Raw genomic sequence first — 24,600 nt, forward strand, 5'->3', positions numbered from 1 at the left:
ACTCAGACCGGCCCGTCTGGCACCAACAACCATGCCACGCTCAAAATTGCTTAAATCACCTTTTTTGCCATTCAGTTTGGAGTTCAGGAGATTGTCTTGACCAGGACCACACCCCTAAATGCATTGAAGCAACTGCCATGTGATTGGTTGATTAGATAATTGCACAGGTGTTTCTAATAATTCTTTAGGTGAGGGTACATAACTATATTATTTATATTATTATACAGTGGTGTATAAAGACCTTACATAATGAACTATGTTGTTTTAATTACCTTAGAATGAACCATTTTTATATACATACACCGCGGGTCTCCTTACATGGAAATTGCCGTCATTTTTCTACAGTTGCCATTAATGGACAAACTGCTCTATAGAGCAAGTTTCGTCCCTATAATGTCTCAGATAACATAGCTAAAGTGTATAAACACTACACTGAGCTAAAATGTTACTGTCTAAAACAAATGTATAAAATGTCGTCTCCCCTTGTCTTTAGGAAACCAAAACATTTATTTTCGACTAGGTATTTGTTTCAGAGTGCAGTTTAGCCACTAGCCAGATCATTAAACAAACAAAGACCGGAAGCTAAGTTTCGCCCAGACGCATAACCGTGACAACGCACGTGCGTTCGATAAAATTGTCTGTATGGCGGTCAGCCACCAGGGGCTTCACTTTTAAGATTTTGGCTTCACTTTTAAGGACATGTGTGAACAAAAGCGTCTGGCAAATGCCTAAATGTTAAAAGTCTGCTGCTAAAAGTCATATGCAGCTAGTATCAGGTCTTGTTATACCCAAAGCTTATGGTAATTTAGTGTATTAGCATGGGAGTGTGTTTTATATTCATTGTGACTGCTGGCCCATATTCAGACCTTTTATTACAGTTGAGCAGGCGGTTTACTGACAGAAAAGACAAACATAAAACCACACAAAGACCAAGTGAAGTTGGACTAATAAGTGTTTAATAAGAGATTACCAGTGAGATTTACCTTTTCATTTATACTGCAAAACTAGCCATCACTGCTTTCTATCTCTCTCTCTTACACACCCTCTTTCTCCCTCATTTTCTCTCTCTTCTCTCTGTTGTTTTCACACACTTTATCGCTGCTAAGCACCTCTCACCTCTCGCACAGTTACCAGTAGGTCGGGATTGATTTGGGGATTGTGGAAGCCCTTTTGACACTTCATGGAAAACGATCCAAATAAAGCCCCCTCTCTTGCTCTTCCCCAACCTCTTCATGTTGAGTAGCACCTCTGAAGTTCTTTTGGGGAGAGAGCCGAGCCTTCTTTACAAATTGTGCAAAACAAACTGTGCTTCTATTGCTCAATTGGTGAAATGAGGCATATTACAGCCCTGTAATTGTAATTATAGCAAGAAATGTGAGGTGAAATTTTGTAATGTCAGTATATCCCAGACCAAATAAGTCAAATTTAAAGGGGCAATGCATTCAAAATAAAATTGATATGATACTATTGTACTGTATGCATTAAAGAACAGTATCAACATTTGTCAAATGTTTTGTGAATTGTAGAATTTTTACATGACAATCAGAAAAAAATATGTAATATGGCTTAAAACAACATGAGGGTGAAATTTTCATTTTTTTGGTGACCTGTTTGTTTATTATACTATCAGCTGTGTTCCAATTCAAGGGATGCGACCTTCTAAGAATGTGACCTTAAAAGGTGGCAGCCTCAGAAGTCCGCGAAGAGAACTTAAATGAGACGGTCTAACCTTCGGAGGACCCATAATTTGTGTCACCTGCTGCATCCGCCCACCGCTCCTGTCAGCAGAACACAGTGGAGACGTTTCTGACTTAAAAATAAATATGGAATCAGAAAAATATTAATTTATTTTAGAAAATTGATGTAGAATAAACTATTCAACAGTATATCAAATTAATCAACCTTAGAAATATATGCAACATAAACAGAATAATATTTACACAAAACATAACTTATAATACTAAAACAGTGACAAGAAAATTGCTTTCTGATAAATACACACTTTTATTTAATAAAGGTTTTAATTGTTTATTTTAGAATATCCAGCCATTATCCAGCCGTTGCAGGCGCGCAATGAATCTTGGGATAGCCTCGGCTGTTAAGGATGCATTCGTTTTATCCTTAACAGCGCAGAGAAATAAGGGGCGGTTCACATTTCACGTCTAAATCCGCGCAGAAAACGCGACCGTCGGTTGGTCCTTGTCACATGACCCGCAGTGGGCTTGCGGTATTCTAGAAAGTTGAAATGTTTTTAACTTGATGCGGTGCAGACGCGCCTGGGAAAAAAAGAGCGTGTCTCACCGCATGCGCGTCGCGACCGTGTCGCTTTCATTATGAGCTCGCATCCTGCGCGCCTACATTTGAAATAACGAACTTAAATGGGCAAAAGTTTTACCCCTAACTGTGGGTTCACACCAGATGTGAGTTCAACGATTTGTGCGAGTGGATTACATACAAAGTCAATGCAAACGATGGGGGCGGGGTGATGCGAATGATGCGATATGGGCGGCGCGTTTGCCCGAAAACACGCGCTATTCGCCTCAAATTGTTGAAAATATTTAACTCAAGCGAAAAATTTGCATGGCACGAAGTTAAATCCTGCAAGTAATCTAGAGCGAGTAACATGATGCCCCACATTTGGTGTGTACGTAGCATAAGGATGCATTTTGAGGCTTCATTCTAAGCATCCTTTGAATTGGGACGACCAGCCTCAAGTCGCACTGCTGTGACTTAGAATACATCCTTAGAAGGTCGCAGCCTTTGAATTGGGACACAGTTATCGTCTTGATTTTTTGTTTGACATGACAGTAATGAGACAAGAGGAAGGATGTTTTTTGAAGTCAATGGGACCTTATGGGTTGTTAGAGAACATCATTCCAGGACAACATGACTAAAACCCTTGATGCGTTGTGACATATGCATTACAAATGCAAGCATATTCCCAAGCTCTATCCGCAGTCTAAAAATGATAAAGTTAGTATTTGAATGACTAAGATTGGTTCATTATATATGAATTATATAACCTATAAATTATATGGAAGTAGGCAGAAACCAAATTGGCTGGCATCTACATATTTTCTGGAAACAGGTTTTATAAAAATTAGTTGTAGACTTTGGCAACATTTGCAAGGTTCGTAAAATTAAACTAAAACATTTTGTTTAAGACACCAAATACAAAGTAATCACAATGCCCTTTACCATATACACCCACCTAAAAGATTATTAGGAACACCATACTAATACTGTGTTTGACCCCCTTTCACATTCAGAACTGCCTTAATTCTACGTTGCATTGATTCAACAAGGTGCTGAAAGCATTCTTTAGAAATGTTGACCCATATTGATAGGATAGAATCTTGCAGTTGATGGAGATTTATAATAATCCTTTAAGTGTATGTGACCCTAGTCCACAAAACAAGTCATAAGCTGCATGGGTATATTTGTAGCAATAGCCAACAATACATTGTATGGGTCAAAATGATCGGCAAAAATCATCAAGTAAACATCAAGTAAAGATCATCATAAAGTTTTCATACTGTACATATATGAAGAATGTATTTATCATTACCAATATGTGTTGGTAAAGACTTCATTTGAACGTTACAGGTGATTTTCTCAGTATTTAGATTTTTTACACCCTCAGATTGCAGATTTTCAAATAAAGCTGCTTTGATACAATTACCAAATTGTGAGAAGCGCTATATAAATAAAATTGAATTGAATTGAATTAATCATATTTCTGCCAAATATTTATAATTCAATTTCAATAAAAAAAATTTATATAGCGCTTTTCACAAATGTTTACTTGTTTCAAAGCAGCTTTACACTAATAGATGCAGGAAAAACACAGAAAAATCTTAAAAACATAAACAGCAGAATACAGCGGGTAAGATTAACCATGCTAGCGAGCATAGTAAAAATGTAACCTGTTTAAGAGGGTGCTAAGTTAAGCCAATGTCCGCAGACTATACATTAATGGAAAGAGTATTTATGTAACTTTTTAGGTAATATATAAATCTCAATTTTTTAAAGTGTATCTTTATGACTGCTTTTGTGGTCCAGGTTATTGTTCTTAAAGGTTATTTGTTTGTAAGTTTAGGTCTAAAATTAAATCTGATCATTGAACTATGGTTGGTCTATGAATATGTAAATAAGACAGTTACAGAGTGGGCCAGACTTTATACAAATGGTCAAAATTATAAGTGCAAAAATAAGCTCCTAATAATTCTTAAAATCTTGTGTAACATTAATTAAAAAATCATAAGTCAAGCGCAAAATCCCTTTTCCCATCATCACCAGCATTCATCATGAGGAGAGCAAATCGAAAAAGTTTTGTTTTTGAATTCCTAATGAATTCAGTCAATACATTGCATTTGTTTCCAGCTTCAGCAGTTTAAAATACAAGAGCTAAGTCACTTGCTTGCAGAGAAGAAAGGCTGTCAGTATTGGACGGAGCTGTGGTACTCTTTCTGTAATGCTTTTCAGACCTTATTATTCTCAACGCCTGGAAGTGTTGTGCTACAACGAGAACGCTGTCTCTTGCCTGCCTTTCTTTCTCTCTCTATCTTGCATGTTTCCTCTTTTATCTCCTCTTTGTTCTACAAGAGTTGTATCAGAATAGACACAACAAAACTTAGTCGTGTTTTAAATATGTAGCCACGTCTACTGTGTAGTGCATGTTCATGTCAGTATCTGTGTCTGTATGTGCTCTTTGTCCGCTCATGTTCTTCTAGCGTTCCCCTTGCTGTACATTTCAGGGTCATCGATAATGGCATCCTTTAGAGATAACATCTCAACCATGCCTACAGTAACATACAGTGTAAGCGCTCACATTTACATACAAGTCACTTTAGTAGTCTTAAAGTAGCAAAGGTACACAACAGCGTAGAACTTGAAAGTCCTGATATGATTTTACTTTCTGACTTTGGATGAGCCGAACGAAAATGAAATGTTGAGAAAAAGACTGCAAAGTGAGCACGCAGTAAAACAGATGACTACCTGTCTTCTCTAAGCAGGCAAAACGTAATTTCTCTGTACTGTAGCATTTTAGTCTTTCTGTCTCTTCACTGGCTGCTTTGAAGCTACGTGAGTCACATGAATGAGTAAGGAGTCACATTGAAATGCGTTCATCTTTCCCTGTGATGCTAACAATGGGGGGTCCGTTCCAAAACCTACATACCTTCGAGCATTGTTAAAAAAAGCATCTGGGGAAACCACATCTCCAGCAGTGCAGGTAAAATCCACTACGGTTATGCAAGGTGCACAGCCAATGTTTGGAATATAGAGTCTAAAAATACTTTAAAACTTTTTTTAAAAATAATTTAATAATTGGAAATTCATATAAATTTTAGAGTTACATTGTATTTGGTCCCCTTTTGCTGGCATTTGAGCTATCATGGACTCCAGGATGATTTGAGATTGGATTAAATTTGATAGCTTTTTTTATCTATGAAATGTGCTATAGAAATAAACTTTACAAACTTTACAATTTAACAGTGGGTGGCAATTTGACCAATTCTTGCAACCTGATCTCACGAATATTTTGCTCATTTATTTGTCACGGATCTCCGCATTTTGTAGTTTGAGTGAAAACTACAAAAACTTGCTTTACGGCAGACCTACAATCTAATCGGAGCCAGCTATGCTGCAGTATTTACGACAGTGGGTAATGGACAATTACGCTTCTAACCTGTAGGGGGAGCAAAGCGCAAAAACTCTTTAGTGTTGCTTTAAATAGCGGATGAGGAAAACAGAGACTGATGTTGCCCGTCTCCATTTCACGTAATTTTAAGTTGCCTACCTACAACCAGCTACTTGACTTAAAACACACCTGACATGCCAACTTGAATTGCTACGTGTTTCCATGACATGGCTTTCCTTCCGATTTCTTTGAAGGAGCTCCAGGAAATCCGAGTATAAGCTTTTCGTCCATTTTGTTTTGATGCCCCGTTTCTATTGGCCGCGCAGGTAATCGTCACAAAAGTTAAACTATTTTGAGCTTTGACCGCAAGGTGAGCGCAAGCTGCGTTCGCGCTTTGCTCGACGCAACAACAAACCGCCCTCGCGCGGCGCAAGCCATTGAAATGAATGGGTTTCATAGCGCAGCGCACACAGCGTCCTATGTGAAAGCCGCTTCAGACTCAACTGTATATGTGACATTAGACCACAAAACCAGTCATAAGGGTAAATATTTGGAAATTAGATGTATACATCATCTGGGTTGAATAAATTAGCTTTCCATTGATGTATGATTTGTTAGGATAGGACAATATTTGGCAGAGATCTGGAATTCTAGGGTGCAAAAAATTAAAATATTGAGAAAATCACCTATAAATGTGTCAAAAAAATAAAGTTTTGATATATTTACCGTCGGAAATGTACAGAATATCTTCATTGAACATGATCTTTACATAATATTCTAATGATTTTTGGTACAAATATGACTTAAAGAGCATATATTGTCCGATTCACGCTTTTATATTTCCTTTGGTATATAAGTGTGTATTAACGATATGCAAAAGGTAAACCCCAAAGTAAATGATGACGCGAGTTATCGTCTCCAACGCAAATCTCTTTTCTAGGACTACAACAAACACACGGATTCTGTCGGATTGTAGGCAACAGTTTACTTCCTGTGATTGGTGATGTAGACAAGACCGACATTATCATTATTCTTCCCGCTTTGTCTTACAGCCTGTAAGTTAACTTCTGTTAGCATTGCATTGTGAGCGAATCTTTTAAATATGGTAAGGAGCGTCACATTTCCGGCTGATGTTAGATGTATTCAAGCCAATCACAACGTACAGATTAGCTGGCCAATCAGGGACACAGAGCTTTTCAAATCGAAATATGAAGCTACACAAATTTACAGTATGTGGAAAAAAAAAGTTTTTTTTACCATAAACCACACAACCACATTGTATTATACCAAATACACAAAATAACGTTGTATTTAGCAATGAAATAGGTGCTCTTTAATCACGACTTCAGTTTTGTGGTCCAGGGTCACATATGTACAATTGTATGGGCTTTTGTCTCCCAAATTGTAATAAGCCAGAACCCACTATGAGACACATGCTAACTGAATTTTTACTGTGGTCTGTCTATCTCTCTATCATTCCATCCCACTGTCTGTCTTCTGCATCTCCCACTCACTGTTCGTTTACTGGGGGAAGAAAGCATTGTGTCTGTATGACTCAGATGAAAGAAGAAATCTCAATTTTTGTCAGGCTACTGTAGATGATAAGATGAAGTGACAGAGATACAGGAGGAGGATAGATTGGGTTGGGCGGAAAAAGATGGTCTTGTAGAGAGAAAAATAAGCTGATGGATGCATTTAGTTCATTATTATTGGGCAGTTTCACTTTTCTTATAACACTAAACTTACACAATTGTGACCCTGGACCACAAAACCAGTCATTAGGGTACATTTTTTTAAATTAAGAATTATATATCATCTAAAAGCTGAATAAACCCAGTCTCACGGAGTTGCGTATAAATAGCACAAAGTGTGAAAATCATGCAATACATACGCCAAATTCCACTTTGGCGTGCATATAATACGCCAGTCCTTCCCATTCACTTTGTGTTTTATAAAAATTACATCCAAACCCCAATTCTAACTCCAACTCCAAGCGACCATGGCTCAAATATAGTCAAAAACATGGAGAAACCTGTATATTAAATAACCTCATTAAGCAAATCTCAAATCTAACCCTAAACCCAAGCGAAATGGTTTAAAAATTAGAAGAAAATTGAGAAACCAATAAATAAAATGACAAAAAGATGCACCGTTTAAGTGAATGGGCATATACTGGCGTATCATATGCTCGCCAAAGTGGAATTTGGCGTATGTATTGCACGTGTTTCACACTTCGTGCTATTTATATGCATCTACATGAGACTAGGTATGGACAATATTTGTCTGAAATACAACTATTTAAATATCTGGAATGTGTGGGTGCAAAAAAAAATTTATATTGAGAAAATCGCCTTTAAAGTTGTCCAAATAATGTCCTTAGCAAAACATATTACTAATGATTCAATAATTTTGACCCATACAATGTATTTTTGGCTATTGATACAAATATACCCATGCAACTTATGACTTGTGTGTTTTGTGGTCCAGGATCGTAGTTAGCTTATTTATATTCAACTCAATGTTTGCATTTTAAGATTAAAGATGTAACTAGTGTGTAAATAAATCTTTTGCTAAGGTGTTCTGTTTGATTGTCAGGATGTTGCTATGGAGTTTCTAAGGTTTTCGGTACATTGCTATGTGGTTGTTGGGTGTCCTGTGAGCTTGGTTTCTGGAGCTTGCTTGTGTGATTGGACGTTGGAGATTTGACAATTGAAAGATGGATTGCTGTCGAACATCACACCTCCCTGCTGAAAAAACAATAAAACCATTACAGAACATTCTAATGGTTTCCATTAAAATACCAATAGGAACCATTTGCTTTTACTACTACAATGTAGTGTGTTTTGGCCATATTCCATTAGAACCAATACATAGAACCAATAGAACCAATACATACCATTAGAGACCAACAAAGATCAATATACTGTAGTGTGTTTTGGGCCATATTCCATTAGAACCAATACACAGAACCAATACATACCATTAGAGACCAACAAAGACCAATACACTGTAGTGTGTTTTGGGCCATATTCCATTAGAACCAATACACAGAACCAATAGAACCAAAACATACCATTAGAGACCAACAAAGACCAATACACTGTAGTGTGTTTTGGGCCATATTCCATTAGAACCAATACATAGAACCAATAGAACCAATACATACCATTAGAGACCAACAAAGACTAATACACTGTAGTGTGTTTTGGGCCATATTCCATTAGAACCAATACATAGAACCAATAGAACCAATACATACCATTAGAGACCAACAAAGACCAATACACTGTACTGTGTTTTGGGCCATATTCCATTAGAACCAATACATACCATTAGAGACCAACAAAGACCAATACACTGTAGTGTGTTTTTGGGCCATATTCCATTAGAACCAATACATAGAACCAATAGAACCAATACATACCATTAGAGACCAACAAAGACCAATACACTGTAGTGTGTTTTGGGCCATATTCCATTAGAACCAATACATAGAACCAATACCTACCATTAGAGACCAACAAAGACCAATACACTGTACTGTGTTTTGGGCCATATTCCATTAGAACCAAATACATAGAACCAATACATACCATTAGAGACCAACAAAGACCAATACACTGTAGTGTGTTTTTGGGCCATATTCCATTAGAACCAATACATAGAACCAATAGAACCAATACATACCATTAGAGACCAACAAAGACCAATACACTGTAGTGTGTTTTGGGCCATATTCCATTAGAACCAATACATAATACCAATAGAACCAATACCTACCATTAGAGACCAACAAAGACCAATACACTGTACTGTGTTTTGGGCCATATTCCATTAGAACCAATACATTGAACAAATACATACCATTAGAGACCAACAAAGAAAAATACACTGTAGTGTGGTTTGAGCCATATTCCATTAGAACCAATACATAGAACCAATAAAACCAATACATACCATTAGAGACCAACAAAGGCCAATACACTGTAGTGTGTTTTGGGCCATATTCCATTAGAACCAATAAAGTTCCCAATAAAAACAATAGAATTTCTGTGATGGTATCTATTGTTTTTTTATATGCCACTTTGTTTAAATGAGACCAGATATTTTTCCCTTTTAGTCCAAATTGTATTTAGAAAAATCACAATGCTGACTATGAGTGACAATAATAGTGATGTTTTCCTTAGCAAGCTCCGCTAATTGTGTCTAGGTTGTCACCTCCGAAAGCTTTTTTCCTCCGTTGATTCAATCTTCCCATTTGGAAAAAGAAAGAGGTAGAAGAAAAAAACAGGGAGACAGACAGGAACTAGGCAGAATAGACCAAGAGGCATTAATCAGGAGAACATCTTTGGTCTTTTAGAGCCGGCGAGCGCTCATCTCCGAGACTGACGGAAAAGCGTCTGTTCTCTGCATTGTTTTCTCGCCCGTCTCTCAGACGGAGGTTCGTGGGTGTTGCGTCTTCCTGAGTAAATTGAAATTGTCAAGTGGCATGGCTCATGCTAATTGCTCTGTGGAATGTGTAAAGTTTATTGAAGGCTGCCATTGTAAAGCTGTCTGCACTTAACAATCACAGTGCTACACCAGCGCCCGGTTTGGCGTCTCCGCTCCGGAGGTGTGACTGAAAAGATTTGCCCGGCTGTTCTGCGTGCATGATCAGAGATAAAAAATGTATAACGCTTCACGCTGCTACTTGAGACGCACTGACATGCCCTTCAAAGATTTTCTTGCTCTATTTTATGTTCTCTTTACTGAAAAGGCAAAACAAATAAACCATCCTTGGCTTCAAGGTCTTATCTGTTCCCTAGTTCACCTCGTAACTCTCTCTGTATCGGCTCGCAGTGGCTCTGAGGTCAGTATGAAGTGGATTGGAGCGTGGCGGTCGCAAGGCAAACTGCACAATCTGCAGACCTTGAAACAGTGGCTTAGTCTGGCTTAGGAATCATTTTCAGAAATGTTTGCCTGTTATATAAAGTACGCCCCCATTACAGTAGCTTCTATAAATACACAGTGAAGTCAGGGGCTACGTATTATGATTTTACACCACCTGCTATCAGCAAGTGTGAGTATATTTACTTAAGTGAATGTGTATGTGTGTAATACATTTAGTGCTTCGTCCACGGTCGCCACCATGCGTCTGGTGTCTATTACTGTGTATAAAAGCCACGACTGACATCAGAGCGCTATATCCTGTTTTAGCCCCGACCGATGCATTAAATACTTTTCTCAAGTATGTGAAATGTGAGAGGTTGCCATGGCAATGGCAAGCCCCGACCAGGGAAGCGAAAGGAAGCGAGAGGAAGGAAGAGGTCCAATATCTTACCCTCATGTCTTAAAGAGCCACTCAATTATTCATCCACCTCAACACACTGCCACGTTTTATGAGGAGACCCCAAAATAACAAAATAGAAAAGAGAGTTGCTGTGCACGACAGCTCTTTTATTTCCATTGCTTTATTTCATTATAGGCATCTGTATAGGCATCTTAAAGGGAAAGTTCACCCAAAAATGATTTTCTCACCCTCATTCCACATGTATATGATTTTCTTTCTTGAGTTGAATACACAAATAATTGTATATAAAAATACTGTCATGTGTTATCTTCTTAAAGGGGTAGTTAGAGATAGAGATTTCCCCCAAAATGAAAAACTTTTAAGTTGTTAAAGAAGATATTTGTAGTGAAGCAAAAAAAAAAAAAAACAGGGGCACGATAGACTTCCATTGTAGGATAAACAAATACTAAGTTAATGGTGCTCATAAATGGTTTGGTTACAAACATTGCTCAAAATATCTTCCTTTGTGTTCAGCAGAGAAAAGAAATGTATTGTAACAACATGAGGGTGAGTAAATGATGAATTATTTTTGGGTAAACCATGACTTTATATGCTACTCAAAATGGTGAACCCGCAACAAGCACATCCGTCATTAAAATAATCCAAATGACTCCAGCGAGTAAAAATTTTTCTTCTGTGGTGAAGCAATATGTTTGTTAGAGAAAATAATTAATATTTTCTGTGCCTCAGTTGATAGAGCATTGCATTAACAGCACAAAAGGTCATGGGTTCGAACCCCAGGAACACACGTATATTTTATAACCCAGTAATCCATATCTTTTAGGTCACTTTGCATAAAATCATCTATAAAATAAATAAAGAAAAAAGAAAAAGTGAAAAATTTGAGCTTATTTCTATAAACAAGCAGAACTGGGTGATACATTAAAACATGCGGCATGTCGATAACATAAAATCTCATTGATTTTTGTGCATCTTGTGACAAGCTGTCATACAGAATGCATGTTTTTATTCATGAGATTTGCATGAATCATTAATATTTGATTGAATTATGAAAGATTTTTCACTTTTGGGTGAATTTAGGTTGATCCGTTTCTTTACAGTTTTTCTCAGTCGCATTTGGAGCATTTCTCAGATCGGAAATTAATTTTTCAAAATACTTTTTCAACCTTCACATCATCAAGTCAGTTGTGCACAACATAAAAGCAAATGATCATTGTTTTAGAAATACAATCATGCAGATGATTATATACAATTGTCTTCTGTTTTCTAATTGCTGCCCTGACGGTCTGATAAAGTAATAATTTGTATGAGAAATCATTTGTATGCGTGTTTGGAAGCTGAACGGAGACGCGCGCGTCTCCACGCAAGATGACGCGGTCCGTCTCGCGCACATCCGGACAGACGTTCGCTGGTGGCCTCTGACCCTGTCTATAAACATCTCTCTTTTTGCACAAACGGAGAAAGACGACGCAAAAGCAAAACTTTCTGAAAAGCATCCTGCTTTAGAAATGACCACTGTGGTAGATGAAACAGAGACAATCTGCCCTCTTTGGATATTAATCCTCTGGACTGATTGCGTGCTTTTTAATAAGGTAATGTTGCGTGAATATCTAATAATGTATGAATCCTGATTCTGTTGTTGATCTGTTGCTGCTGTTTGCACGTTCAAATTAAATCTTTTGTTTTTACTAGTTCACAGACAACCGTCAACTGTATTTTTACTCAATGACAATTTCATATTAAAATCTTATAAGTTAATGGTTAATGTTCGGTTTAGAAGCTACGGTTGTCGGTCGGGAAAATTAACTGATATGAGCATCCCTAAGTGTTACCAATGATTCAATAAATGCTCCGAAGCAACTAAGAAAAACTGTAAAATCATTGTCAAGCTTAAAATATTGCAAAAGGCACCATAATTGTGAGATTCATGCGCCAAATTCCAAGTCTTCTAAAGCTAAAAAAGAGCTTTGCTTGAAGAATAGAGAGACAGACAGGTACTGTAGTCATGCACTGAGTCTTCATTTTATCATCATCCTCATTGACCTGCAATATAGTGCGCTTTTAGGTGAACTATCTCTTTAATGATGTCAGGGAAAGGATTTGACCAGCGTGAAAATGTATGTGTTAGTGATGGGGGAAGGAAAGCAAACACGATGTACTGTTTTAATCTCTACTCATGCGTGAGGAGGCCATTAGAGGCTCATAAAGAACACAGGCGCTAGTGGCTTATCTGCTGGGTTTTAGAAGGACAACCCGCAGACAGGGTCATTACGACAAGGGCGTGTCCCAAAGGGGACGACATGGGCCGACTGATGTGCGCTTGACTCCGCCGCACCACCCACAGTCTTCATTCAGGGATTTAATGTAAGGAGGGATGGTGAAAGAACCGTTCGAGTGGACGCTGTCGTGGTGGAGGCTTTTTTACGCTCCACTAGCAAGTATCGACCTGCAGAAAAGAGAAAACAACACAACTCCCTCCTGTAGGGTACTGCTGGGTAACTTAGCACCCCATACACAAAACAACAGCGAGCTGATTTGGAGTTTTGATGGGATTTTAATTTGCCCATTAAAATGCGTGTGTGCTCCTGACCTAGAGGAAAACTCAGAAGCGGGTAAATTGGGAAGCTGCATCTTTTCTCTTGGAAAACTGACTTATTAATAGACAAAAATATGAATGATTTACGCACAGATACATAAAGAAATACATTTTAAAATCTACAATTAAAATTTGTGGGATGCACATCCAGGGCACGAAACTCCAGTTCCACTACATCCCAAAGATGCTCTATTGGGTTGAGATCTGGTGACTGTGGGGGCCATTTTAGTACAGTGAACTCATTGTCATGTTCAAGAAACTAATTTGAAATGATTCGAGCTTGGTGACATGGTGCATTATCCTCCTGGAAATAGGATGGGTACATGGTGGTCATAAAGGGATGGACATGGTCAGAAACAATGCTCAGGTAGGCTGTGGCATTTAAACAATGCCCAATCAGCACTAAGGGGCTTAAAGTGTGCCAAAAAAACATCCCCCACACCATTACATCACCACATGCACAGTGGTAACAAGGCATGATGGATCCATATTTTCATTCTGTTTACGCCAAATTCTGACTCTACCATCTGAATGTTTCCACAGAAATCGAGGCTCATCAGACAAGGCAACATTTTTCCAGTCTTCAACTGTACGATTTTGGTGAGCTAGTGCAAATTGTAGCCTCTTTTTCCTATTTGTAGTGGAGATGAGTGGTACCCAGTGGGGTTTTCTGCTGTTGTAGCCCATCTGCCTCAAGGTTGCGTGTTGTGGCTTTACAAATGCTTTGCTGCATACCTCAGTTGTAACGAGTGGTTATTTCAGTCAAAATTGCTCTTTTATCAGCTTGAATCAGTCGGCCCATTCTCCTCTGACCTCTAGCATCAACAAGGCATTTTCGCTCATAGGACTGCCGCATACTGAATGTTTTTTTCTTTTCATACCATTCTAAACCCTAGAAATGGTTGTGCATGAAAATCCCATTAACGGAGTAGATTATGAAATTCTCAGACCGGCCCGTCTGGCACCAACAACCATGCCACGCTCAAAATTGCTTAAATCACCTTTCTTTCCCATTCTGACATTCAGTTTGGAATTCAGGAGATTGTCTTGACCAGGACCACACCCCTAGCTGCATTAAAGCAACATGTGATTGGTTGATTAGATAATTGCATTAATGAGAAATTGAACTGGTGTTCCTAATAATCCTTTAGGTGAGTGTTGTTGACAAAGGGGTGGGCTAAACCTACAGTAAAATGTATTTGACTACTAGGTGGCCCTGTTACTGGTGACAGAGCGGTATTCATTTAACAGCTAATGTGGCAACCGTAAGCCTTTAATCTCTGAGCACAACCCAGGCCTACGCACCACAGCGGGACCCGAGGTGGGCACCTGAGGGAAATTACTGTCTCCTTTCTGAATTAGAGCAAGTATCGGATATAAACACAGACCGTGTGACAGCATGCACACAAACATGTTTAGCATGTTTATTCGTGTCTGTAAAGCTGAATGCCTCAGAGTTTGTTTTTGTGCGATATAGCTGCAGATAAAGACGTTGCTTAAATTTTACAAAAATAGACCGGACAATAAATTGTATGTTTATTTTTTAAACCAGCTGTAAAAAGTGCCCAGATTTTACTGTGATGTGTACTACATTTTGAAAACAAAAACAACACTAGCTTTAGATGTCTGACAGGGTTTCTGGCCCCTTTGGATATATTTTTTTCTCTTTTCCTCTTTACTTTCTCAGTCTAGCTTAAGTATCGGTCTCTCCCTTATTTACAAACACAGGGAAGTTTTTTTTATATTATTAACTGCGCAATTAAGCTTAGTTGTTAGTGAAAACAAGCGAATCCCCATCCACATCATTATAAAAATGATAATTGACCTTTTTTACTCCAGATGGGGGGTCAATATGGCGCTCTGGCTCATTGCTTAACTGGGACAGCTGCTCGTGTGAATCCAAATTGCAAATCTATACAATCGAAAGTGAACGATTCGATCGTGTGACTGTCTTGACATCAAAAAGACAGCTTAATTTACTCCTGATGTTTTCACTGTACGTGTGCGAAGGAACAGTGTCCATATTATAATCTATAATCTATTATAACATTGACTAGGTTAGTATGTTTACATGTACACCAATAATGTGATTTTTTCCAATAATCAGAGTAAAGACTTAATCGCAGTGAGATGTTTACATGACTCCAGTAAATCCCTTTACTCATGTTTACATGCATTTTTTAATTTGCTAGTAATTGTGGATATTATTCACATTGCCCAATGCACAGCACAACTCCCATATAGGTGTGTTATTGGGCTCTGTTTAAATTTTATTTATATTAAAAGTGCATTTTAGAAGGATCTCTTGACAGAAATGCAATATAATATACACTCACCTAAAGGATTATTAGGAACACCATATTAATACTGTGTTTGACCCCCTTTCACCTTCAGAACTGCCTTAATTCTACGTGGCATTGATTCAACAAGGTGCTGAAAGCATTCTTTAGAAATGTTGGCCCATATTGATAGGATAGCATCTTGCAGTTGATGGAGATTTGTGGGATGCACATCCAGGACATGAAGCTCCCGTTCCACCACATCCCAAAGATGCTCTATTGGGTTGAGATCTGGTGACTGTGGGGGCCATTTAAGTACAGTGAACTCATTGTCATGTTCAAGAACATGGTGCGTTATTCTTCTGGAAGTAGCTATCAGAGGATGGGTACATGGTGGTCATAAAGGGATGGGCATGGTCAGAAACAATGCTCAGGTAGGCTGTGTCATTTAAACGATGCCCAATTGGCACTAAGGGGCCTAAAGTGTGCCAAGTAAACATCCCCCACACCATTACAACACCACCACCACCCTGCACAGTGGTAACAAGGCGTAATGAATCCATGTCCTCATTCTGTTTACGCCAAATTCTGACTCTACCATCTGAATGTCTCAACAGAAATCGAGACTCATCAGACCAGGCAACATTTTTCCAGTCTTCAACTGTTCAATTTTGTTAAGCTTGTGCAAACTGTAGCCTCTTTTTCCTATTTGTAGTGGAGATGAGTGTTACCTCGTGGGGTCTTGTGCTGTTGTAGCCCATCCGCCTCAAGGTTGTGCGCGTTGTGGCTTCACAAATGCTTTGCTGCATACCTCGATTGTAACGAGTGGATATTTCAGTCAAAGTTGCTCTTCTGTCAGCTTGAATCAGTCGGCCCATTCTCCTCTGACCTCTAGCATCAACAAGGCATTTTCCCCACAGGACTGCCGCATACTGGATGTCTTTCATTTGATACATTGTATGTTTATATATTTAAAGAAGAACATTTTCTGGAAGGCAATAAACTTAATGTGAAAATCATGAAAAATGCTGGCGCTGGCAATTAAAAAAAACGCTGGCGGGGAAATAGTTAAAATTACATTTTTTAATCAGTCTATACATTTATTTGTATTTCCACTAAATGTACTAGAAAACAAACAAATTCAACAGTTTAACTATAGGTTTATAGGTGATCATTTAAAGGTGATATTCAGTTTCATGGCTTCCAGCATAGACAGCCTTAAGCTATCCTGCCTTGATGTTGATTTCTGCACTGCTTTTATATTGTTTTCAACGTGTTTGGTTATTAAAAAATACCTCTACCTCAACCTCAACTATGGGTTTATTGGTATAAACGTCTATTATGTTTGAAGTCGTGCCATTTAAAGACGCTCAACCCCGAGGCCCTGACGCAAACAAGCAGACACAGAGTACAAGGTGTCGGTAAATTTGCGCTCACACCAACGTGTGCTAAAGCCCATCAGATCCCGACACCTAAATTAGCGGCAGGTCTCCACCCTGTAAATAATAGATATTATTCAAGCGCTCCGCCATGCTGTTCATTTGTCTGCAAAATCAAAGAGAGCTCACACACTGAGCCTTCAAAACATGCGCTGGCATCTCGCCTGCCTCTCTTTAAATGAACACCAGCGATCGCTCAGCTGGCTGACTTTAAAAGAGCGTTCTTCATTCGCTTGCATCTGCTTTTTGTCAAGTGTTAATTCAGAGGGAACGTTGCGTAACGCAGAGACCTGTGTACTATTTATCTTTCCACTGACCTTGCTCCTGGTCACGGGGGCGAGAGGAAGAATCCGAGGCTCGCTAAGTGCCGGATGCGGGGTGGACGGGGTGTCTCGGTTGCCATGGCAGCTTCGTAAATAGTTGTGAAGCAGCGAGAGGAAGATTAGTCCCTAAGGAGGTCACTTGTCACAGCGTGACCTACAAAGAGCCCTTCGATCCCTGCCAGCGTACTGACAGCAGCTCCTCCCGAAATTACATCCATAAATGGCATCATGTTTGGAAACCCACAAGCTCTTCCAAGTCTTTGATTCCGTGTTGTGATGTGGCAGTCACTGTTGCTCTAAGAACAAAATGCAACTCTCTGAAGCCCATATGAGTGCATATAAAAAATCACAAATATTTTCAGTTTTTTCATTGTTTTTTTCTAAACAGTGAGGTTGAATGTAGAGCAAATGGTCTGAGATTTAAAACCCACTTATAATGCGTGTCTCTCATATCAGATCTCATATTTGGAGATAAAAGTCCTATTTAATATATTCTAAAAATGATGGGTTATTTTAAGAGGTAGACGATCGATAAATCAGTTTTGACAATTAATTCACACTGATAGTACATTGGTGGAATAAGCTATCGGCAAAAATCCATGTTGATAGTTGTTCCAAGTTGCGTTCATTATGAAGTGATTAAAGGCGGGGTGCATGATCTCTGAAAGCCAATGTTGACATTTGAAATCCCCTAAACAAACACGCCCCTACCCCAATAGAATCTGGACCTTCTTTTGATAGACCCGCCCCACACATACGCAACCCAGGCAATGATGTCGGTTAGTAGACACGCCCCTTACTGCTGATTGGCTACAAGTTTGTTTTGGTACTCGGCTCGACTCCCTTTTCCAAAGTGTTTCTCAAATATCATGCACCCCGCCTTTAATTTGCTGACTACATGGTGCATTAGCAAGAAAGATAAACAGGAACCTTAGTTTGTTGGGTTAGACAAAAATACACGCAAATGTTTAATGTCATGATTATTACCATCTATAAGCAATAATTTATATCAAGCTAGTTTCTTTTATCCATGATTTAGCCGGCTAAACTTCATATTTTAAGTTAATAACAAGAGAAAGCAAACTATATGCAGCTGTCAACTACATTAACATCCAACAAATCAAAATCTGATTTCAGTTCTTTTTTTATCATCGCTGCAATGAATCTTTTGTTATTTTGATAAGATAATCATTAAGTGTTAAAACAGAAGCAAATAAAGTACAAGACTACACATAATATAGACGGTTTCAGCAGTAAGAACATAAACAAGCGCCTGTTGTGGTCAACACGTAACTTCCGGTAAACTCCGCTAAGAATAAATAACAAAAAAGTCCTTTAAATGTAGTTTATTTATATAACAAGCAAACAAACAACACATAGATTACCTAGGAAACCAAAACATTAGTTATTTTCGACGAGGCATTTGTTCAAGAGATCAGTTTAGCAACTAGTCAGACCATTAAAAAAAACGAAATCAGAAGTAAAGTTCTGATCCAGACGTGTATCGAGTCAGCGCACGTGCTTCCGATGAAGCCGTCTATACATTCATGTAATTTCAATATTACCAGTGGGAGTATTTACCTCAATACTTATTAATAGGGCTGTTACAAAATAAAAGTTTTTTGCATAATTTATGTGTGTGCGCTGTGTAATTATTTTATATATATAAATACACACACATTAATGGTTGTATTTTAGAAACATATACATGTATATTTATACAGTATATATGTTAATATATTTTATATTATAAATATAAATAAAGTTTATATTTTAAATAAATACAATTTTTCATAAATTCATACATGTATGTGTGTATTTATATATACATAATATATACAGAGTACAAACACATATTATGCAAACCCAAACTTTTATTTTGTATGTGATTAATCGCAATTAATTTTTTGACAGCCCTACTTATTAATATAATTAATATATTTTTATTTATAAATTTATTTCATTTGCCACATTTTCATGGTTAAGTACGGTGTGTTTTATTATTTTTGTAATATAATTCAACACTTTTTTACTTTGAAAGTTATGTTTGTTTTTAACCAGCATCCATTTTAAAAACCATCGGTCGATTAATCGGTTATCGGCAACCTAGTTATCGGTATCAGTAAAATACACTATCGGTCGACCTCTAGTTATTTTGAACCCAGCATCTAGTCAAAAAGGGACAAACGCATGTATTGGGTTAAATTAACTCTTTCCCTGCCACTGACGAGTTAAATCGTCAGTTAAGAGAAAACCCTTCCCTGCCAATGATGAATTTTTACGGCAATCTGTATTTCTGATATTATCCACCAGGTGGCACTCTACCACAACTTATAAAACCCAGAAATATTCCCTAAGAGCAAACAGTTCAAACTCTGTGTATGTTTTGATGATCGCTCTGAATCTGATCTCCATCAAAAGTCCTTCACAAAAATGCAATTATCTTAGCTTTTTGCTCAAAATTTGGTATTAAGAGGTGATGATAAAAGAGAACAAATAAAGATGGGATGAAATGTTTTTTTAAGCAGATGGCAATTTCTTTTTAACTTGATATATTGTATGTTTATATATTTAAAGAAGAACATTTTCCGGAAGGCATTAAATTTTTGTGAAAATCATGAAAAATGCTGGTGCTGGCTGGTAATAAAAAAAAAAACGTGACAATGGGTTAAAACAAACCAGCATTTTGGGTTGAAACAACCCATCATAGGTTAAATTACAGCTCAACTGGTTGGGTTCATCCCTTTTGACTCAAATGTAGTGTATGATCTCAAACATTTCTCATGTTTTTCTAAGAGCAAATAATAATAATAATTAAGGTGTTCACATTAATTTTATATCTCTACACTGTATGTATGAAAGCTGTATATTTTTGTCCCTTACTTTATGACAGCAATCTTATTTTTACAGTATATCTAATAAAAAAGTAATGTAATACTTAAATGCATAACAAATGGGAACCTGTTTAATCTCTTGAGCTATAAAACAGCAACCTCTCCCAATAAAATATTACTTTAGGTGTGATCTGCCTATTAACCATTATAGTATTGTGACTTTTTAATCGGTCTGTGAAAGGCAAAGAGTGGGTTAATCTACTAGGTGTGCCTTCACAATGACTTCTCATAGCAACCCGGGAATCCATCACCCGGGCCGAGAGGTTTGCAGCCGATGCAATGGAGAATTGTTAAAGACGTAAGCAGCGCTTTACAGCGTTGTTCCTGCCTCGACGCCTCAAGAAAGCCGTGCATCACTTGACTTCTCCAGCCTTTTAATTCCGTCTAATGTTGACATTCATCATTTGAGCTGAAAACCGATTCCCTGAATCCAATCTGTGGCCCTATATAGTTCGTCTTAGAAAAGAATTAAGCTAAATGCATGGGCTTTATTGCAAACCAGCAGGTGCCAGGTTTATAGTATAGGAAATTTGTCATCTGCATTTGCCACCGCTTTTATTCTTTCATTCACTCTCTTTATTCATCTTTACTGTATCTCTCCCCGTGTCTCTCTCATTATACCCTAGAGGAGTGATTCCGCTGGATGCAGCATTAGATTAAATAACCGGGCGTGGAGGCATGTAAATGCATGTTATTCTGCCGCTGTTTTATAAAGCTGTAGTCACCATTAAGTCTTGCTGGAGATAATCTGGATTCTTTATGCTCGTTGAATCAGATATTCATGGCCTGGCAGAGAGCGCAGACATTCCTGGAGCTCACATCATATCAGCCAGCGTATGTATGGCTCAATCTCCTGTTCTGGAATGAGAGAGTCCCATTTGGCACCAGACGTGGAGCTCGGTACCAAAACCTGAACAAAAGAAATTGAAGTCAAGAGTCGGTGCTTTTGTGATGGCTGATTTGGCTGTGGTCTGCCTGCCTGTGATGACCTTTTTAATTGCCTGCTTAAGCTGAATACATTCGCACTGGGAAAATATTTCGGGAATGTGAAAAGTATAGATAAAAATACACAGAATATTGGTGCTCTATTTTTGGCTGTATGGTAAAGCATGTTTCATGGTGTGTGCACACCAAGGGCTCTATCATACACCCGCCACAATGCAGCGCAATGCGCGACGCAAGTCTTTTGCTAGATTCAACCCAGCGCAATGATAATTTTCATGTTTAGCGCCACGTTGTTTAAATAGCAAATGCATTTGCGCCCAATTTTGCACTTATGGACGTTCTGGTCTGAAAACGAGGTGTGTTCAGGCGCATTGTTGGCGTGTTGCTATTTTGAGGAAACTAAAATAGCGCAAAATGTTTTTTGATATTTAAAGAGCGCACAAATTACTCTTTCTAAATAGGGATTAGGCATGGCGCGCCAGGCACAACTGGGTTTTAAAGAAGATGAGAGCTCAGACTCAAAACACACCCATTACTCATTAGGAGAATAGAAACAACTCTTTTAGGCCGCACGCTTGACGCACAAACCTTTTTTTCCGTCGTTAAATTAACAAAAGTGGAATCGGACACGCCCGTTTAGACCGTGCGCTATGCGCTTTAGACAATGCGCTTAGATTGTAAAATAGGGCCCCAAAAGTGAGTTTAATTATTTGATCACTTAGATTACATTCAAAGTCAATGCAGATACGTGAATGGTGGGCGAATGGCGTGAAGTGATGCATGACGTGATCGCCATGACCAAGCAATATTCGGCCCAAAACACACCCATTACTCATTAGTGGAATAGGAAAAACCCTTTTATATCATGCGTTGGTGCACAAACCTTTTTTTTTTCGTCGTTAAATTAGCAAAAGTGGAATCGGACACGCCCGTTTAGACCGTGCGCTATGCGCTTTAGACAATGCGCTTAGATTGTAAAATAGGGCCCCAAAAGTGAGTTTAATTATTCGATCAATTAGATTACATTCAAAGTCAATGCAGATACGTGAATGGTGGGCGAATGACGTGACGTGATGCATGACGTGATTGCCATGACCAAGCAATATTCGGCCCAAAACACACCCATTACTCATTGGGAGAATAGGAACAACCCTTTTATGTCATGCGCTTGGCGCACAAACCTTTTTGTCCGTCATTAAATTAACAAAAGTGGCATCGGACACGTTTAGACCGTGCGCTATGCGCTTTAGACAATGCACTTAGATTAGGGATGCACGATATATCAGCCGACATATCGTTATCGGCCAATAACTGCTTATTTTTAATATTATCGGTTATCGGTCTGATAGCAAGATAAATGAAAGCCGATAAATGATGGATTATTTTGGTTTGTTGAACCACTTCACCTGCTCATTGCTGGCCATGTGGAGTTTTGATTGGTGCTTTCTGTGACATAGCACGAAGATGACACCTGTTGCGGGCTTAAGAAGAGTATGCTAGTCTAGCGCAAAGACTTCCGCGGTCTGGGAGTTTCTCATTGGGAAAATAATATGAATATTTATCGGCCTATATATATTGGTTATCGGCCCCCAAATACAAAGAGTTATCGGTATCGGCCAAAATTTACATATCGGTGCATTCCTAGCTTAGATCGTTAAAATAGGGCCCTAAAAGTGAGTTTAATTATTCGATCAATTAGATTACATTCAAAGCCAATGCAGATACGTGAATGGTGGGCGAATGGCGTGAAGTGATGCATGACGTGATTGCCATGACCAAGCAATATTCGCCTCAGTAATAAGAAAACAAACTTGAGCGGAAAATTCACAACGTTTTGTCGCGCATGCCACTCAGCGAAGAGCTAGATACGTCCGGTTAGAAACATCTGGTTGTATTAGAAAATTAAAAAGAGCATTGTTTTTATCCACGCATGAGGCAAGAACAAGAGAATTCATCTCACGAGAATTCTAAACAGGTAATGCGATACGCATATTCGTTTCGCTTTTGGTGCACACACCATAACATCCCAATAATCTTTCTGTTTCACAAAATGTTCTTGATGTTGGAAAAAGGTTCTTGCCTTTATTTAATATACAGTATGTAAGGTAAGGGCAAGAAAGTACAGGGTGAAAAAAGGGGTACGGGATTGGCAAAAGACCTTGAGCCTGGATTCAAACTCAGGTTGCCGAAAGTGCATCTGCACCATATGTCAGAGCACTGCCCACTACACCTTGACAGCACCACTGTTTTTAAGATTATATATTAGAAAATAAACGTTTTCATCCAATCTCTGCAGTGGTGATAACATTTTGTAGCCTTAAATCTGAGGATTTTCTTGCACAGCTACAACCTGATCTTTCCGTTAGCCGCTTTATACTTTATGTCCTGTGGTCTTGCTTACTTGAACTTGTTTTCACAGAAGTGTGCCAATGCACACAAAGCTCCTTCAGTACACCGGTGTGCATTCAGAAAGAAGCCCAGTGGCCATAGAGTCCATGTGCGTTGGTTGGTTCTTGAGAGGATGCGGAGTCCCTGCTGTTTTGCTTTTGTCAGTAAAGAAGCGCGCTCTCTACAGAGGTAGCGGTGCGTGTCATAGGCCCAAATGTACGAATCACGCAGCCCCCGGCAATATTGTGCCAACACAATGGTCAGAAGCACTCTTACCCTGAAACTCTTTGTATAAGCAGCCCCGTCTCACCGAGTGTGCAGTTTGCTCAAGGACGGATCCTGTCAGGAAAGCTCAGATCTGATCGAGGGATCGACCTCTGTGAAGGAGGTTTTAAAGTAAATTCATCCCCAGTAATTAGTTCAGGGGTCTCCAACGTGGTGCCCGCTGGTGCCAACCAGGTAGCCCGCATGGAGTCTGTTAGGTGCCCGCCAAAGCACATTCTATTAATATTCTCAATTGTAAGATTTATTTATTGCATATTTTTTATATTATCTTGGCTTGGTTTACGCATTTTAGACAATACTAAAACATATCAACAAGTAAAATAAAATAAAATGAACTAGTAAAAAATATCAAAAAGTAGCCCTCCAGATTGTTTTATCCATTGTAGTAGCCCTTGTTTACAAAAAGATTGGAGACCCCTGGATTAGACGTATGGATTGCATTTACAAATGTATGGTGCTATTATAGAAATCAGGAGTGCTCTTATGCATTTTAATTGGAAATTAATTTGTGCCTGAAGTG

At 38.5% G+C, this 24,600-nt stretch overlaps 1 protein-coding gene across 6 annotated transcripts in view; it reads left to right on the forward strand.

Annotated features, from left to right (window-relative positions):
• foxn3 (forkhead box N3) overlaps positions 1-24,600 on the forward strand; it is a 143,349-nt gene that overhangs the window by 104,030 nt on the left and 14,719 nt on the right. For 5 of the 6 annotated variants that reach the window (XM_055172750.2, XM_055172749.2, XM_055172751.2 and 2 more), the window contains one exon: positions 14,071-14,127. The exons of the other annotated variant lie outside the window; for it this stretch is intronic. In XM_055172750.2, coding sequence (XP_055028725.2) covers positions 14,071-14,127 — 57 coding nt within the window. The remainder of the gene's footprint in view (positions 1-14,070; positions 14,128-24,600) is intronic. 6 annotated transcript variants of the gene reach the window in all.

Source organism: Misgurnus anguillicaudatus, chromosome 7 (assembly GCF_027580225.2).
Source record: "Misgurnus anguillicaudatus chromosome 7, ASM2758022v2, whole genome shotgun sequence".
Classification (NCBI taxonomy): domain Eukaryota; kingdom Metazoa; phylum Chordata; class Actinopteri; order Cypriniformes; family Cobitidae; genus Misgurnus; species Misgurnus anguillicaudatus.